We start from the raw sequence: 18,093 nt of genomic DNA, 5'->3' as shown, positions 1-18,093 counted from the left end.
AAGACAGATGTACTCACTCGGGCACCAGGGGTTGAAGAGCAGAACAAACTCTCCCAGGTTGAGCCTGGATCCCTGGTCCAGGGTTAGAGAGTAGCGGCCAATAGGTGCGTTGGGGGGAGAGCAGATGGACAGAGAAACAGTGCCCCCATCAGAGCAGGACGGCGACGCGCTCCAGCGGGTCTCATCTATGGACCCGCTCAGCCCGAAGGTAGCCCTGGTGCCTGTCGCCTCAGAGGAACACGGCCCTAGGAGCAAACACAGAGTATTAGCACAGTTAGATCTCAAGTCAAGTCAAGAGAGCTTGATTGTCAGCCAATCCATACACAAGTATACAGCAGGGTTGAAATAACATTTCCCTGGGACTCATGGTGTTGCATTTAGACAGTGAAAGACAAGGACAACGTAAGGTGAAAAGCATAAAATCAACAAATAACAAGACAATAACTACAATAAATACAACAAGACAATAAATAGACAAAGTGACAGGCAGAAGTGCGCAAGTAGCAATTGTAAACAATTACACATTATCTGGCGCCTAACAGCCTGTTAATGATGGATCTCAAGGGCTTCAGTTCAAGACTAGGCTCCTGATAATACTGGATAGATCAAACCTATTTGTCTTCTGTTTTGACAGCAATAAGGCATAGCCAAACCAAATATCTATGGCATGGTCTATAAATGAGAATGAATACAATATGTTTAAACTGACACAGTATTTCACTTCCACACTGACAAAGAATACATTTTATTACTTAGTTATTGTCAGTGCTATGACCAATGTTGGTAAAATTATTACAGTAGCGACCTACAGTGCATTATCATTTGAATTTTTATGCAAATACAAGCACTCCCTTACTTTGACATTACTTTGGTATATATTGTGATGACGTTTCATACTATTATTTTATTTTCCTTTTTTTATAAAATGAGATCACGAGTTTTAGATTTATGAGTACTGCACTGTTCTGCAGATTTAAACTGTCTCCACAGACCACAGTCATACAGACCAGTGCCAGACAGACATCCCGTCCTCCACTCTACACCACCCCCCCCTCCCCATTACTTCTTACAAACACGCCTGGAATTTGACTTTGATGGAGTACAGGCTATAAGACAGATGATGATCGTGGGGATTTGAGCTTCACTCTGTGACCTCAGTAAAGGTACAGGGTGGGCTGTGAGCGGCGGAATGCTATTGTCTTCAGCCTTGGCACGTTTCCAAGGGAACGGCCCTTTCAGCTTGACTTTCCACAGTATGGAGAGGGCAAGGGGGATTATTTTTGTAATGCTTCTTTTTTTCCAATATGTGAGTACATACAATGTGTGAGCTCATATATCAGGCCTTCAGAAATATTTGAGTGTTTTCTATGGTGATAGTGTTATCTTTGATTTCCTGTTACTTGTTTGCTTCCTCTGTTCATATGGTAGGGCAGTAATCTAACATATGCTGCCATATGTGTTAACATTTATTTTTTACGATAACCCTAAAGCGTTTCAATGCATGGTACTTCTGGATATTCTCCTTGTAATAGCCTACTGTAAATTGCAAACAATTTCTACAGTATCTACTCAAAATGTCTTGTTATTTTAAAGACTGCCAAAAGTAAACCAGGAATGTTTCGATGGAAGAATAATGATATACATACAATAGTAATATATACATGGTAGTGTAAGCAACCGTTCTCCTCCTGTATCTTCACAGTGGAAGACAACTCCTTTGACTCCATTTCAGTTTCAGGAATGCAACTTGTCATTTGGAGGAAAGATATACATGCCCAATGCCAGGCCAAAGACCTTATTAAGTGTCTCAGGGGGAAAGGTCCTGTTTTTCCTATGAAACATCACAGAGCATGTGGCAGTAATTCAGAAATAAGGAATGAGTCATGGATTTGCCCTCCCGGGACAATGGTCTTTTTTTCATATTTGTATAAATGTGACCTTGCTCATTTTCACATACAGTAGAAGATATTTTTGAGAAAAGTTTAAACTTGGAAGGAAACTTGAAATTCCATGGCTGGATGTAAATTTTTATGCTGCACATTTTAGTTATGTATTATTGAGCCCATATCATGTAATTAGGCATCAGTAACCTTTCGGTTACAAGCGCTGCTTCTTACCACTGTGCCAAACTGATGTCCATTCTTCATTAAATGTAATACAACAACCATGTCCAGACTTTGCATGGGTTTAAACATTCAAATGTGTTTTCTGGATGTAGTTAGCGCACCTGTTTCAACGATGAGGCTGAAGTTGCTGACCCCGGGTACGAAGGTCCCAGAACGCAGGTGCAGGCTGATGGTGAATGGCTGGCCTCTACGGACGATCAGGCGATCCACCCCGTTCAGGTCGGTGCGGTGGTCCGTGTTGTTGAACTGACACTCCAGATCCCACCGTTCAATATCCAGGGCTGAGGGTAACACAGAAGAGAGGACGTACACAGCGAGAGAGTGAGAGAAACAGGTTTAAAATAACACCATGTCTGCAAACAGTCCAAGCGGTGTTACTGCATACACCATGCTGGTGTGGAGGACGATAATGTAACGGGGATGTCAGAATTATGTTATTAAGTGCTGCCTTAACTAAGTGCTGCATAAACACTTAATGATTATGACCAATACAGAAATAAAAAAAAAAGAATATTATGGAAAATTCATGCAGCTACCAGTATTCTCCTCACTTTCTTATCTGGGATCAATGCTTTACTCAAGCATTTATAGTTCAACTAGATTTTTTTGCCAGATGTAGACACCTTGTGGCTATTGAACAGGCTACACTCCGTAAGACATCCCATATACAAAGTATGTAATGTAAATTGCCTTTACACAACAACCTAATGAATGCACCCTACCAAGCACTTTTCCTGAGTTTATCTTCCACTTCGAACCACCCTAGGTTACTTGTAAACCCACTGATCTTTTCATTAGCAGGAAAGTGAACGGACAGCATTCTGTCACTCCCTTGTGAGGTGTGTAAACATGCTTCCTTCTCTCCAGAGTATGAGTCAGAAAATCCCACCCTCTCATTTCCTGTTATTGGAAGAACTACTTCTACTTCCTTTTGACAGGTTGGGTTGCTCCTTGGGCTCTCAGAAAGAGAAAGCAATCCCTTCCCTTGGTTTTTTTTTTTTCCAAGCTTTGTTTCAGCAGGAAACAAGCTTAGTTCAAAGAATATGCTTACAGTATGTAGAGACTCAGGAGTGCTTATTGAAATTTATTTCCCTTGCTATGAAACAAAAATAAAAGGAGCATTAGTGTTACAAGGTGACATGTAATTATTCCTGAAATGTGAAGTTCAGAGTTCCAGTGTTATTTTTATATTTTTTAACAGTGTGAAAGACGCCAAGAGCCTTTGCAGGGCTGTGATACCAAGTCTGAAAGGCAGTTTGACCTCTGCTCTGGAGAATGTAGCACGCTGGTTGTTATTGCATGGCAGTCAGACTGCAGCAACACTTTAAAATGAGTTGTGGGGTCATTGTCGGGGGGTTTTAAGAAAACTTCCAAGGAAAATATTTGGCATAAACCCCATTTCCCTCACCAGGAAAGTTGCTTGAAGCATTCTCTCTCAGCACACAGCATCTATCAATATCAGTCTGGAAACAATTATGCAGACTGTTTACTGATGTGAGGGCTCTAATCTAAATTCTCACGCTCTCGACCAAAAAGCGAACAAAATAGAATTACCGGCATAAAGGCACTGCTTCTGGGAAACCTGTGCTGGTTTACTTTGATACGTGTTTTTCACAGCAAAGGTTCAATTCGGTTCACTGATGCCTGCAGTCGACACACACTGAAATGGGCGGTGAAACAGATATTCCCGTAAAATGAACTGAGAGGGCGTACAGCGAGGGAGGGCAGGACTCCTGAACTTTTTGGTCATACTGTCGCCAGCCGGCCTCTCCCTGCCATCTTTTCTGTTTGCAGTACCTGCCCTGTGGCTGCCCCACACAGGCAGTCCAGTGTGCTTTCACTCGGCTTGGCGCACCCCGCCCACCCTCTGACTCCTAGTCTGCCAGCCCTGCTATTAAAGTAGGGCCCTGAGGTACCTCAGGGCACGGCAGGTTCACTCCAGTGGAATCTGGTACAGCTCAAATGCTGTACTCACATGAAAGAGCATATAGATGTTTATCTCCTGGACCAATTTTATGTCTCCAGGTATCTGCTCTCCTAAATGAGAGAAGACGTTTCTTATTGTCCGTGCCTGAGAATGTGTGCTTAAATGTAGCGATATGATTGCTGTTCAACTAAATCGACTCCTTTTGTACTGATGTGAGTGGTTCAGATAAGTACCACGCTGATTTAATCATTTCAGTGCCAAGTTCTGCCAACAAACACTCCCTTGCTTTGTGGGTGACATGGCTTTCTCTGTCTCTACAGCTGACCTTAAACTTTCACGTTACATCAAACAAAACACCACAGAGTACATCTCCGCATGTAAACTCACTGATGTTTATATAAAGTACACCTTAGCAGGACACACTGACTCATACAGTCTGCTGTTCCAGACCATAAGAAACTCTTTATGTATTTCAATACATCACCATGGTGACAGTATCTGTTCTATATTCGTTATGGAATGTCCTGTAAGTCCTTGAGTCCGCGGTATTTAAGACATTGCCGAAGAAGTATTAGTGCATTAATTCCAGGTGATGATTTAGCCAAAGTGTAAAGCTGTTTGACACTAGAATAATAACCTCAAGGCAGAATCACTGAATGTGCATAACATTTTAGTTTGATATTGCTCTGAAATAAATTATTGTGAAAATGCTCAGCAATACTTTCTCAAGTCTGTTTCTCAAGTCTGAACTGGCCCAAATACTCACAATAAAGCAATACAATTATACACTGGGATATTGATTAACTATGTCCATTTATTTCATACACAAATAATAATAAATAATAATAGAGATGTTACATTCAAAAGACATGTTTATTTGCTTAACTGTGTCTACGACCCTTGCCAGACCGAGGCACAGTCAGGCTGTATAATGGAAATCCAAAAACATCTTGCAAACTGGAGTAATTCTGGCAGATGGGGGCGTCTAATACAGCACAACCCAGGAAGCACTTCAATTAGGCCATTATTCATGTGCTGCGCTTCAAAGCATGAAGTGTCTGTAAGCCTTTTGTCTGATGGATTCTGCTCACAGACGTTTGTCAGTCAGTGACTTCAGTTACAGCCGGCGCTCTTGACAGCTATTAAAAGCTATTAAAAGCCCCCCCCCCCCTCCCCACACACACACACACACACACACACACACACACACACACACACAAACACACCCCCTTGTCCTCAAGGGCGACACTTAGCACAGAATTCTGTGAATGCTTTGGTATCTATCTTTGTATAAACCTTCAGTGTATTCTTAATGCCTGTATATGCCTTGAAACATTTAAAACATGTCCATGTTTTAAAGGAGGAATTACATCTGAGGCTAGTAAAATATGTCAATACTTGCAGCTGTCCCAATGTAAGCATGACCTCGATGCTTTGCTGATCTTGCAGTTATACATTGTGGAAACCCCATTGTGTCTACATTTGCTTACCAAAATCCTTTTTTTTTTTTTTTTTTTTTTTCAGAACATGATTTTACTACAAAAATGTATAAACTATCGAGCATTTTACTGGGGTATACTAAAATTACTTCTAAGTAATCGTTTTAAAGTGTTCCCATAGGTTAATGTATTTAACCTCGAGATACAACCATTCATTAGAATTCATCTACATGATTAATTACATTCACGTTTTAATATTGGTTTTGGCATAAACAGACAAACTGTTGCGCCGTTTAACTTCCATAAAAGGCGATGTCAAAAATACACGGAATAACTTGGGGGCTGCTTGCTCCCTCCAGTTCGATAACCGTATTATTGCAGCAACAAACATTATCTGAGGTTACCATCTGGTGTGGTGGGACAGAGCTGCACCGCTATCTTCCAAAGTAGTTAATTGTGTGTCTCTAAATGGTTCGTTAAACCTGTTGACAAAACATCTTTTACGGATGTTTCATACATCTTATTAGAGAAGATAACTTTTAAAACACTGAAAACGCCTCTGATTGCATTACATTCTGAAAAAAGCAAAACGGTATTGCTCCCGAAAAATCTGTGAACATATATAACATCCGCAACTTTTTAAATTAAAAACACCGCCTTCTTTTTTGTAGAACAGAATGTATAGTGTATCGTCTGCAAAAGAACGAAATACTTCTGACGATCATTGTACTATCATCATTTCGATATCAACATAGTTAAAGTCTTACCCTGAGCCATAATTATGCTGAGATGTTGATGGTGTTGAGGTTTCCTTCGCTACCGTTCAGTTTCGCTGCTGCGAGCAGAGTCCGGCTGAATGAAGTGCCAACAATCTTATATCGTAGAACACAAGGCGTCACCGGAAATCAGCTGGCTTTTTGTGGGGTTGTGAGTGGATATCCTAATCTTAAAGAATTCACAATTTCTTAATATACTGCCGTGTATGCCGCCTGCGTCTTTACGTTATATCGCACTTATTGCATAATTTAATATTACAACAACATCAATGTAAACTAAAACGCATTTTAACTGTATTATGTCTATGAATAACCTATTAATTAGATATTAGATAACCTGTTAATTACATATTGGAATTACTAATTCTATATTGGAATATCTACATTATTACATTAATGTATTTGGTGGAATTAATGTAAGTTTGTGAGTGCGCGCGCGCACGCACACACACACACACACACACACACACACACACACACACACACACACACACTGTGTGTGTGTGTGTGTGTGTGTGTGTGTGTGTGTGTGTATATATATATATATATATATATATATATATATATATATATATATATATATATATATATATATATATATATATATATATATATATATATCCAAGACGAGCTTAAACATAAAGCCCTGAGCATTTCTAAACGTTAATTTGTTCTGTGTTTATTGTATTATTCCAGTAAACCCTCCGTAGGCTACAAATGTCTGGATCAACATGGGTTGCGTGTTGAAGACACATACCTGTCATCACTTTTCATGTTAAGTCACGCAGCTTTGAGAAGTGTTTGATAAACAACAAACATCTATGTTGTCAGCTATGATTAGCTAATCACTGTGGAATCTTCCAACAGCTCCACATTGAATGTGATGTACTGCCTTTCTTGCTGATACACTATTACTCACTTCAGGGAATTACTAATATCTTGGAAAACACCTTTATGCAAGTTAAAACAATTAAGGTGCAATGCAATCATCATTGTTTTGTTCAGAAATTTCAGTCATATCGCACAGATGTGTGGAATTGATAGTTCAGGGAATATATGTGTTGATCATTTACTGCTAAATGGTGCAGAGTCATTACATGTGGTTAAGACAAGCCTCAAATGGGCTTGTTTCAGGGTAAAATCTGTTTTAAGGGCCAAAAACAAGTACGACATCAGTTAAAAGAGACAAAAGAATAATTTTTGAAAATTTAGGTGTTGTTTGTTCTACAGTGCCCATTAAGTCTTAGAATATTTACAGTTACAGGACTGGTACAGGAATGTGACCCTTACTAAGTAACTCACTCGTATTAAAACAGTAGCATATTTTTCAGTAATTCATTTTTCATTGAAAACCCCCATGTGCCTTTCAATAAACACACACACACACACTCACACACACACACAGAGAGAGAGAGAGAGAGAGAGAGAGAGAGTAAAATGGCCCAGTGACAGCATTACATCAACAAACAGGCATTGTGCGTTGAGAAAACTTAATGGGACCCAGACCTTGACAGAGAACTTCAGAACCTGGAAAAGACAATGTTATGAAATATTCTCTGAATGTACATGTCATCGTTCTACTAGTTTAATAGTGCTTACTGAGAATATCATGCCTAGGGGTTTGGCTTCTACATTTTAAGTTCCTTTGATGATCCCAACTGATCACAATGGAAGAATGTCAAGCACAATACTTGTTTACCTGTGGTAGAACCACACAGGCCAAGGGTTTGTCTGGAAACTGGGTTCAAACTTGAGGAACTCTGTGACTAGAGTTTCTGTGGCTCGTTTCTGTGGCCCGAAGGTTGATGTAGAAGCACTCCCCTTGTACCCCAAAACTATATTTTATGCTTACAAATCTCTTTAATTCCAAGGGCCAGCATGTGGCCCAGGAGATGAGATTTGTACATTGTTCTAAAGATATGGATATGCTGGATTCTGCATACAACCTACCAGTATCAAGGCAAACATTCCTTTCTTCTTTTTTTCCTTTCTTCATGCTGCAAAATTCCTGATCCCAAATGTCCCACCTGGTTTCAATTCCTCTTTAAAAAAAACTTGCACATGCTTTTACTTTTATTGTGTTCTCATTCTCCCTTTTCTTAAAGTTTTGGCTTAAATTTTTTTGTGCTGCATTTTGAAACATTTTTGCAGATTTTCTGGTCACATATTTCCAATACACAACTGGTAATACAGCTGCTTTGAGCTGACCGCTGGGAGGCATAAGGCCATTTGAACACAGTTTTAAACTGGGTTGTATTCCCAAAACCATTATAAATAAAGAGATTGTCACTTTGTGTATTTATGTTCCACTCCGTCTATTGACAAACACTCACAAACCAACAAAGATTTTGCAGAGACCACTTTTATCATTATTATAAGGACGCAAACAGTAATCAATCGGGTTTAATAAATACAGCATCATGGGTCAGGCAAGGCTGAAAGACATCAACAAACAATGCAAAACAGAAATGAACTATACAATAAAATGAAAAAAAAAACCCACATAATAAGGTAATAATTTTCCAGAGGGATGCTTTCTCTTGCAACAGCTGATCATAAATCTGACTCGACGCATTACTGTCATTTTAGTCATTCGGATTGCTGTGAAATCTAATTTCACACTGTTAAGGCAAGTTTGTATTCTTCCATTGGTTTTAGTCCATGGACTCACATTAAGACAGGGGTTTTGTAACAGTGCTTTCACAATCTTAAGGCAGAAAGCTTCACAGCATATTCTTTGGGCTGATCTGGTCCACTACACAGATGGTCGTGGAGTTTAGTGTTATCCCCCTTCTCTCTGATCGCTAGCTGACATGTAAAGTCATATTACCTGGTGTATATCTATGTAGTATTTATGTACAGTCTGTTATGGCCACTGCGCTTTGAGGCACAGGGAAGAAAAAAAACTGAGCCAACTACACTCAAGCAACACTACACACATTCCTTTCTCTATTGTCTTCTTTTATCTCCACACACACATCATTAATTGGCTGCCGTATGTTTTGCAGGATAAGCAATTGGCCTTACAGGAAACCAACCGCCAAATGCTGAAGACGTATGAATTCTCTGATGTGAGGACAAATTTACAAGTATTGCTATTTTTCCCAATAACCATACACATTAAAAATCTCCTTTGTCTTTACTTTTTTAAATGAACATCTGACGTGTTTTAATCACAAACTGGCTCAGTAATCCAGGCGAAAAACTGACAGAAAATGGTCCCGAAACTGATAGCACCTTTTTATGTTAGTGGACATGTGACCATTGGTTGATTAGCAGTAAGTCGGTTGTCAATCATATTACAGACAGTATGCAGGTGTACAGCTGCTAGCACCGTGCTAACACATACTTCTGTGCCTGTGGACATTTGCCTGTGGACTAGAGTCATTGATTAAATTTCTTCACAGTTTTGTGTCACGTATGCCTATAAGGTACCTTGTCTTAATATTACAGTACGTATCATATGACATTGATGACATACAATTCACAATGATTTTACATGTTTTGTAGTTACAAATAACAAATTCAAAATGGTATGTATCTAACATGATGTGGTAAAGAAATACATGTATCTAACAATGTGGTAAAAATACAGGTTGGCACCTTGAACTACATCATTCAACATTTTCAGTTTTGCTGTCTGATATTGGGATGTTTATTGAACATAATAAACACTAAGTTACACGATAAAAGACTGCTGCCGGATGATTCACGGCGGTAATATTGTAAGCCAGGCAGGAAATTACGAGCATTTCTGCTAACATCTTGTAGCACATATGGTAAATCAAGTATAGTAAATCAAGCTGCTGAATAATTTATTTCTAGGAAAGCCACGCCCTGTGTGAAAACTGATAGACTTCCCTTGAATGCAGATGCAGTGTAAAGGCATGTATGGTGTTGAATGGAAAACGCATGTGGCATCGTCCCAGTCATAAGATTAAACTTGCAACGTGAAGAAGGATGGCAGAATTGTATCAAGTGCTTGCAATTTCCTTTTCAAATGAAACCTTGGGCAGCATGACGTTTAAAAGTCTATCTCTGGTTCCTCTGTTCTTCTTCTTGAATCCAGTTCCACTGGATGACCTCAAATGAGTAAAGTAGCACATACCTGTGGTAAAAAAGTGAAAATGACACTTACTGCTTATAATATGTGGGAAATACAGCCACTGAAAAGGCTAAGAATGACACATAAAAGCAAACATGCAATTTGTATATTGTTTCATTTTAACGTACCACTGTTAGACTCTTACTGGACTTACTGGACCACTATTGCACTCTTAAGCTTGTGGTTGCCCAGACTGTATAAACTGTCCACATCCATTTTTTATTTAATTAATTATAAATAGTCAACATCTTAAACATATGTATAAAATGTACAGCTCATTATTGATGAAATGTACCAAAAATATATACATAAATTAATTTCAAGTTTCAAAGTTGTTTCAAAATGAATTCTGTGTCCATACACTGTTTGCATCAGTGCTCAATACATTGTAGTGTGTTTTTCAGAAATATCTTTCTAGGAAAAAACAAAAACCTTTCAGAAGGGATAATGACTGTGAAGAAATTTAATTTTAAACTGAAACACTTCTCTCCGCCCATCATCCTGACAACACTGTGAACAAGATTTTTGTTCATTTCCAATATCAGTAGGCATGTCTACTTCTTACTTTTTACAACCCACTTCTTACTGAAACATGATCTACCTTAGTAATATAATTCTTACTACTTATCCCTGTTACACTGACATGCAAGTGATGACATGCACTGACAATTCAAAAAGGTAGGATGTGATGTAACACCACCACAGCTGGTGATGAAGGATATCAGTTTGATGGATGGATTCCAGATAAAATCTAGATTACTTAAGCCTCACAACTCACCAACTAGAAAAGACTGTTAAACCTCTGTAGATTTTCCAACTGGATCAGTTTCTTTAGCCTGCAGGGAAAAAAAATAACAGATGTAAAATAATTTAGTTCATGGTCCTACGTAGCACATTAATATACAGGCTTTTCTATGGAGGTAAAAACCAAAAACGATTCATCATCTATTTCACACATTATTTTACTACAAAATATATAAAATAATGTGAAGGAAAGCATTCACCTGTCCCCTAGAAACTGAATGCTTGTTAATTGTTAGTTTGAGTTAATTGTTAGTTTGAGTTAATTGTTAGTTTGAGTTAATTGTTAAATGTCCAAGGGCCTTTGGTTTTCTGTACAAATCAAACACACCAATAGCAGATAACATTTCATCAATTGCATCCAAATCTGTAAATTGTTAATTGTTTAACTCTTTGTCATTGCAATTATCTGTGTGCATGTGAAGCCTGCCATTGGCTAATTGCCTAATCAGAGGCACATTAAATACAGGTATTTGAGTGCTTCTAGGCTGACATTTTGTAAGCAGCTTGTGGCCAAGGCTGGGTTTCCTTGCTTTGCATTTTAAAATAAATTGATTTTTTTTTAAAGCTTGTTCCTTCTTTTCTGTTTGGTGGGAAGCATCGGCCAGCTTCCTGAGGGTTAAATAATAAACAATCTTTCACTAATCCACCTTTCCGGAGAACGGGGGGTTCATCCGAGCCTGCGGTTTGGGAGCAGTGGAGGATCTCTTTCGGGACACGACGGGGGAGGCCCGTCTCCGGAAACTGGGCGGGGTTTTGTTGCCGTGGCATCCCCTGGAGCAGAGAATGGAGGACACAGAGGAAGCGTCCTCGGCTTCCCCTCCAATCGCAGACAGGCAGCTGTGATCCGAGCTGCTGAACCCACTCACACTTTCCCCAGACGACTCGGAACTGTCCACTGGAAAAAGGAGAGTGAAATTAACAGGGATATCTTACATAAATCATAATTACATAGTTTTGCACCTTTTGTGCTATACTTTGTTTCATAACATTATTGTTATTTACCAGATGCTCTTATCCAGAGCGACTTACAAATTATGTATACAGCTGGATGTTTACTTAGGCAGTTCTGTGTTAAGTACCTTGCCCAAGGGTACAACAGCAGTGCCCCCATAAAGAATCAAACCAGCAACCTTTTGGTTACAAGGCCTGCTCCATACTCCTACACTATACTGCTGCCCCTGTCTCATGTATGTTATTTGCAACTCACTCAGCAGATGAAAGCTCTCATGCTCGTTATCCAGGTCATCATCTTCCAAGGCCACTGTGGCTGGACAGACATCATGTGATTCCTTCCCTGCCTGGGATTGGCTACATAAGTAGCCTATGGGAGGCAGGGAACCCCGTCCCGAGGAGGAAGAGGAGTGGCTGCCGGACGATGACGCAGTGCTCCCTGAGCCAACAGAGTTAGGCCGGATCAAAATGAGATCTCCCTGGGGTCCTGACGTACCCGAGGAGGACAAAACCTTGGGTTCTATGAGGAAATAATAATATCAGAAAGTACAAGCTGAGATGTGCTAACCAGACAGGGATAAAAATGGGAATTATAATTGCGATATGACGTGACAAACTTGTCCAAGTCCCATACAAAATGACCAACATACAGATGCCTTCATTTTTTCATCCATTTAAAATTAAAAGTAATTCAATGCTGCTGATAAGTCTGCCTGTATTTTTATTTGCAGTGTAGTTCAAGAATTTCAATATAACTCAAAACTAACCATAAAATAACCATAAAATAACCATCCCCACATTTCTGACAGTACCTCGTCCGACCAGGATGCAGTTGACTGCCCTGTCGCTAATAGCCGCATCACTCGGTTTTATATCCATGAAAGGTTTGTTGCCAATTCCCATGAACACTCGCTCCTGCATCCTAATCTCTAGAACACAGAGGGAGAGAGCAAACTTTACTACATAAACCCTTGGAGAGAAATTCCACAGAAGTTGACAAGTTTATATATAAAGCAGGCACCAAAAGAAACATCTCCTAGCTCTGAAGAAGCTTGTGTGGATTCTGTGTTATCTGGTCTGCTAGCTGGTCGCCGTGTGGCCACACGCACCTCTGTTGTGAACCGCTTGTTCCCACAGAATCCTCTCCAGGTCGCTGGTCCAGGCCTCCTTCACCTCCACGCCCTCGGCCTGCAGGATGTAGGTGTCCTGCGACTTCCTCCGCCGAAACCAGATCTCGAAGCACAGCCCGCTGTTCCCCGAGGTGTGGGTCATCCCGATGTCCGAGGTCTGCCGGGACACACCGTGAGCCTCAGACTGTGGCAGCCAGCCAGGAACGCACACCCAACGCAAGGATGGCCACATCCCTTTGATCTAAGTCAATCTGATTTTATTTGAAATAAAGCTAAGCTAGCTTAGTTAACAACAAATGCCACTGAGAACTTCATAGACTCTATGTTGTGGAAGCAATTCACTCAAAATTCTACAGGAATGCCTTATAGTTACATAAACAGCTACATGTACATGTAAGTTAAATAAACAGTATAAAGCATTTACTCCTGAGTGGCAACTCCTAGTGGCAACTGAAAATAAAACTAAAACTAAATCTTCTTCAATTTGTATCAACGATAAGTAAGTGAGAAGCTGAGGCTTACTGTAAACGTATAAATAAGCTGCGACCAACACACACAGTGCAGTCTGGTATTAACAGCTACCTTGAAGGACTGCTTGTAGATGTACACGTCGTTCCCCACTTCGGTCTTTTTGGTCTTGCTGAAGAGGATGAGGTCCTGGAAGAGGAACACGTGACGGCGGCACTTCTTCTTCCGGTAGGACACCTGGAATTCGCCCTGCCGGATCAGCTGACCCTGCTCCTTCAGGTTCACCTGGAGGAAGGGAGAAGGAACAGTGAACGGTAGTCTAAAGAGGCGGTCCTTCTGCCTTCTCTCCCTCCCATTGGCCCTGCCGGCGCTCCCTGCTTACATCACAGTCCTGAATGTCGTCCATGGCCAGGAGGTCATTGCCGTGGCGCAGCTGGAACCGGATGACCTCCAGGGCGGCCTGGATTTCGGCCCTCTCTCTGTCCCTCTGTGGACCCAGCTCATTCAGCATGTCCTGCAGCAGGAGGTTGTACTTGCTGATCCTTTGCACTGGCTTCAGCAGGTAAGAGGACAGGTCCATCTTGTCGCCCAACTCCAGCTGCTTCTCCTGTCGTAAGGCAAAGGGTTAATCTCCGGTGAGAAGTTTGGAAGGCAGTGTAACGGTGTAATGGTGTAAAGGCAGTGTAATGGTGAATCCAGTGGCTGTGACAGCGGGCCAGAACACATGAAGATACAGAAGGGATTGATATGGTTTTCTTTGCTGAAGGCTGTTTGAAAAGTCTGTATGGAAAATCTGGACTACCAAATTATCAGAAGTCTACTATAGCAGTGGAATGAAAACAGCTTCTACAAGTCTTTTCTATATCTATATATATTTCTACATCAAAAAAGATTTTTTTGAAAAACAATGAAATTCAACATTTAATAGGTGTCATGAAAAGCTAATAAATGGCTAGAAAGAAAGAAAAAACAAAAAGAAAAATGAGGAGATGACTTTTCCTATATGCTTTATTTATATATTATAGCCACAGTGCCTCACCTTGAAGAACTCATGTCCATGGTGAAAGAGTAAGGAGTCTGACTGGGGCTTGTTCTTGCTGTAGAGCGCATAAAGAGCAAAGCTCTCTTTCTGAATTGGAAAAACAATAAAACACAAACTATATTAGACTCTGGAAGAAACATGTAATCGTTTCCTTTTGTTCAATGGGTCATGACAGTGTCCCGCTAAATTCTGCAGAATCCTTTGAATTCGAAGAAGAATAAAAACACATCATGACACGCCGCTTCCAGGACTCAGCAGAAGCAGTGAAGTGTATCACCATCCCTGAGTAATTCGTAGTCATTAATCTATAACGGGAAAGGGAAATTCCAGCCCTGGATGCGTACACAGTTCGTGGCCCTGGCTCAGGTTTTAATTGTTTAAATTTGGCCATCCTTTAGATCGGCCACCTCACCTGATGTTGCAGCTCTAAATCAATACCTGATTGGAAGGTAAAGCTGTCATTATTGTCATTTAGCAGATGCTCTTATTCAGAGCAACTTACATTGGTTACCATTCTTACATGTTACTTATTTCTATAGCAGGATATTTACTGAGGCAGTTGTGGGTTAAGTACCATGCCCAAGGGTACAACCGCAGAGCTCCAGTTGAACAAATGAACCAGCAACGTTTCGGTTACAAGCCCTGCTCCTTTACAAGACCACACTGCTGCCCACACTGGTAACCAGGTAACAATAAAACCTGCAGGTGTGGAATTGATCCACTTTCCAATGAAAGCACATCACCAGATGATGATAAGGTGCTGAAACAGAGCTCAGAACCTCATGAGGGCTAAGGGCACCCTCAAGGCACAGGGTGGGCAGGACGGGGAGTGGGGTTGGGGGGGGGGGGGGGGGTGGCTGATTTCGGGACGCACGTTTCTGAGGAAGCAGCGGCCCACTCGTCCTGGCTCCCCGAGGCACGCCTCCAGCTCCCCGAGGAAGCAGCGCCGGTGGAAGTCGTGGAGCTTCTCCAGGTTGCCGAAGATGCACCCCCGCTGGCCCCTCAGGTCCTGGGGCACGTCGGGCCTCTCTAGCTGGGGGAGGTAGTGGCCGATGATGTAGCCCAGCGAACGCACATACTCCCGCTCCGTCAACAGCAGCTCCTCCACGATCCGCTCCAGCCTCCTGCCAACATTCACACTTACATTTATTCACTGGGCAGACACTTTCACCCAAAGCGACTTGAGGCAGACCCAAAGTGAGGCAGAGTACAACACAAGCGAAAGCCATACAGAGCCACAATATTAGAAGTGCTGCAGAAGTTTCAATAGTTGGGCAGATGAGGTACAAGCTAGCTGGTAGAGACACAAGTGCATTACACCATTATTTTTTTTAAGGCAAACAGAGTTTAGGACATAAGAAATTGCTTTAGGTGGTAGTGATTCCAGTGATCAGGTGAGTGTGTTAGATGAGTGTATTAAGACGTTCTACCAACACAGGAGAGTCATTCCTGGTGCATGTTACAGCACTGAGCAGGCACTTTATACCATCAGCGTATTCAAAAAAAGACTGCTTGTCCATCATAGTGATGGACATCTATTTGGTGTGTCCTACGCAATCTGTGCTGTTAATATGCAAAGCAGGATTTAAGTATGAAACGCGCTGTAACAAGACTACTGTTCAGAAAAGGACTTGGCAACCTGGGACCCAGTTTCAGAGAAGCTTCTGTTTTTTTTATATTTCAAGTTAAACCCTGAAGGGGTTGTAAGGCTAAATCAGTTTGGGTGGCTCGATTTTCAGTAATTCCTAATTCCTAAGTGCTACCTAGCCCTGGGGCCAAAGTACGCCCACCACCCTCTTGTTCATTCTCAAGTTAAAGCAACTATTTTTCATTTTATCCTCTGACATGATTTCAACACGCAAAGCACTGCCCTGGTGGTATTTTGTGATACTTCATTGATGGTCATAACTGGTGACTGACTGTACTTCCTGAGGCTGAGCCATGGCCAGCTTTGTAAAGGAAAGGGGGAGAAAGTATGAGAAAAATTCTCATACTTTCAGTGTTTACAGAGAGTATTTGAAATGGCATTGGAACTGCCATTTGTACATTACATTACATTAATGTCGAATTATCACTCTTAACCAGAGCGACTTACATATGTTAAAATTTTTATACATATTATATATATATTTTATATATCTATTTATACAGCTGGTTATCTACTGAGGAGACTGTGGGATAACTACCTTGCCCAAGGGTACAATCTCAGTGCCTCAGCATGGAATCGAACCCGCAACCATTTGATACGAGCCCTGTTCCTGACCACTATGATTATGGCCACCCAAAAACTTACAAAAAGTTGTTGCCGTTCTCCTCCATGCTAGCACTGCCAGGTGAGGTCACTCCCTCGGGCCTGCAGACAGCGGGGCCGGCAGCGGCAGCGGCGGTTGACCCCAGGGCCAGCAGCGCCCCCTCCGGCCCATCGGCTGACCCCGCAGCCAGAGGCGCCACCTCGGGCCCATCAGTGGGAAGCCCGCAGCGGCAGGGTTCCTCGGAGCAGAAGCTGCCGTGGCGCGACATCTGGAAGTGCTGAGCAGCCTGCAGGATCCGGCGGGAGGGCTGGCCATGCTCGCGGCAGCGGGGGAGGCCCTGGGATTCGGCCACGGCAGAGCCCTCACTCAGAGACCTGCCCAGCGCCTGGTGCGAGGGGGGCCGTTCGCACCCCGCGGCGCCCGCCTGCGTGAGGTCTGCTTCGCCCCCGCGCTCCCCGCCGCCCGTCTTAGCGAGAGCGTCTCCTTTTTTGTCCTGGGTTCGAATTTCGCCGCTGGAATCCGCCGCCGCGTCCGTCCCCTTTCGCGGTCTACCGTCGGGTTTGAAGTTTATGTTAAAGCAAGTCACTGTCGGGATGCTGCTTTCCCTGGAACTGAAGGCCCTGCTCTCTTCCAGGGCCGTGGAGGTCTTCTCCTGGCTCTCCCGTGCTTTTGCGGAGGAGGAGGAGGAGGAGAGAGTCGTGCCACGTGCCGGCGTTGAAAACTCGTTATCCCCCTTCACCTGACAGCTCGGGTCGGCTATCAAAGCCGCGGGCCGCTGGGTTTTGTCAAAGTCCTGCAGCCTCTCCTCCAGCTGCTGCCTGGCTTCTTGGCACTTGAGCCAGGCAACGTTCCAAACCCGCATACCTCTTGAGCCCTGTAAAGCGCAGGCTTGCGCCTTCACATCTTGGAAGCGCTCCGCTGAAAATTCACCGAATCGTTCTTGGTACCTCTTCAGTGCACTTAGATTAGACTTCGCTGAGTAGCACCCGGGTTGCGCTTTCTCCAGATACTGTCTGCAGTCTTTGGCAAACTCGGTGGCCTGAAAACAGAAGAAAACAATTACATGTTTGTCT

The 18,093-nt window shown here is 42.2% G+C and overlaps 2 protein-coding genes across 2 annotated transcripts in view; both read right to left on the bottom strand.

The window, feature by feature from the left end:
- tgm2b (transglutaminase 2b) overlaps positions 1-6,335 on the bottom strand; it is a 13,096-nt gene extending 6,761 nt beyond the window's left edge. Inside the window, exons 1-3 of the mRNA XM_036531203.1 lie at positions 6,260-6,335; positions 2,228-2,407; positions 18-245 (exon numbers count right to left, since the gene is read on the bottom strand). Of these exons, the coding sequence (XP_036387096.1) occupies positions 18-245; positions 2,228-2,407; positions 6,260-6,269 (418 nt within the window). The 5' untranslated portion in view covers positions 6,270-6,335. The remainder of the gene's footprint in view (positions 1-17; positions 246-2,227; positions 2,408-6,259) is intronic.
- A 2,337-nt stretch (positions 6,336-8,672) lies between these two features.
- Positions 8,673-18,093, bottom strand: part of LOC118779629 (pleckstrin homology domain-containing family G member 4B-like) — a 34,841-nt gene continuing 25,420 nt past the window's right edge. The window contains exons 14-24 of the mRNA XM_036531804.1: positions 17,062-18,059; positions 15,643-15,892; positions 14,766-14,855; positions 14,109-14,333; positions 13,841-14,011; positions 13,238-13,415; positions 12,941-13,057; positions 12,385-12,648; positions 11,825-12,072; positions 11,152-11,209; positions 8,673-10,376 (exon numbers count right to left, since the gene is read on the bottom strand). Of these exons, the coding sequence (XP_036387697.1) occupies positions 11,168-11,209; positions 11,825-12,072; positions 12,385-12,648; positions 12,941-13,057; positions 13,238-13,415; positions 13,841-14,011; positions 14,109-14,333; positions 14,766-14,855; positions 15,643-15,892; positions 17,062-18,059 (2,583 nt within the window). The 3' untranslated portion in view covers positions 8,673-10,376; positions 11,152-11,167. The remainder of the gene's footprint in view (positions 10,377-11,151; positions 11,210-11,824; positions 12,073-12,384; positions 12,649-12,940; positions 13,058-13,237; positions 13,416-13,840; positions 14,012-14,108; positions 14,334-14,765; positions 14,856-15,642; positions 15,893-17,061; positions 18,060-18,093) is intronic.

The sequence above is a fragment of the Megalops cyprinoides genome, chromosome 6 (genome assembly GCF_013368585.1).
Source record: "Megalops cyprinoides isolate fMegCyp1 chromosome 6, fMegCyp1.pri, whole genome shotgun sequence".
In the NCBI taxonomy this organism is placed as follows: Eukaryota; Metazoa; Chordata; class Actinopteri; order Elopiformes; family Megalopidae; genus Megalops; species Megalops cyprinoides.
Note: the sequence above shows the minus strand (reverse complement) of the source record. Positions and strands in the feature narration are given on the sequence as shown.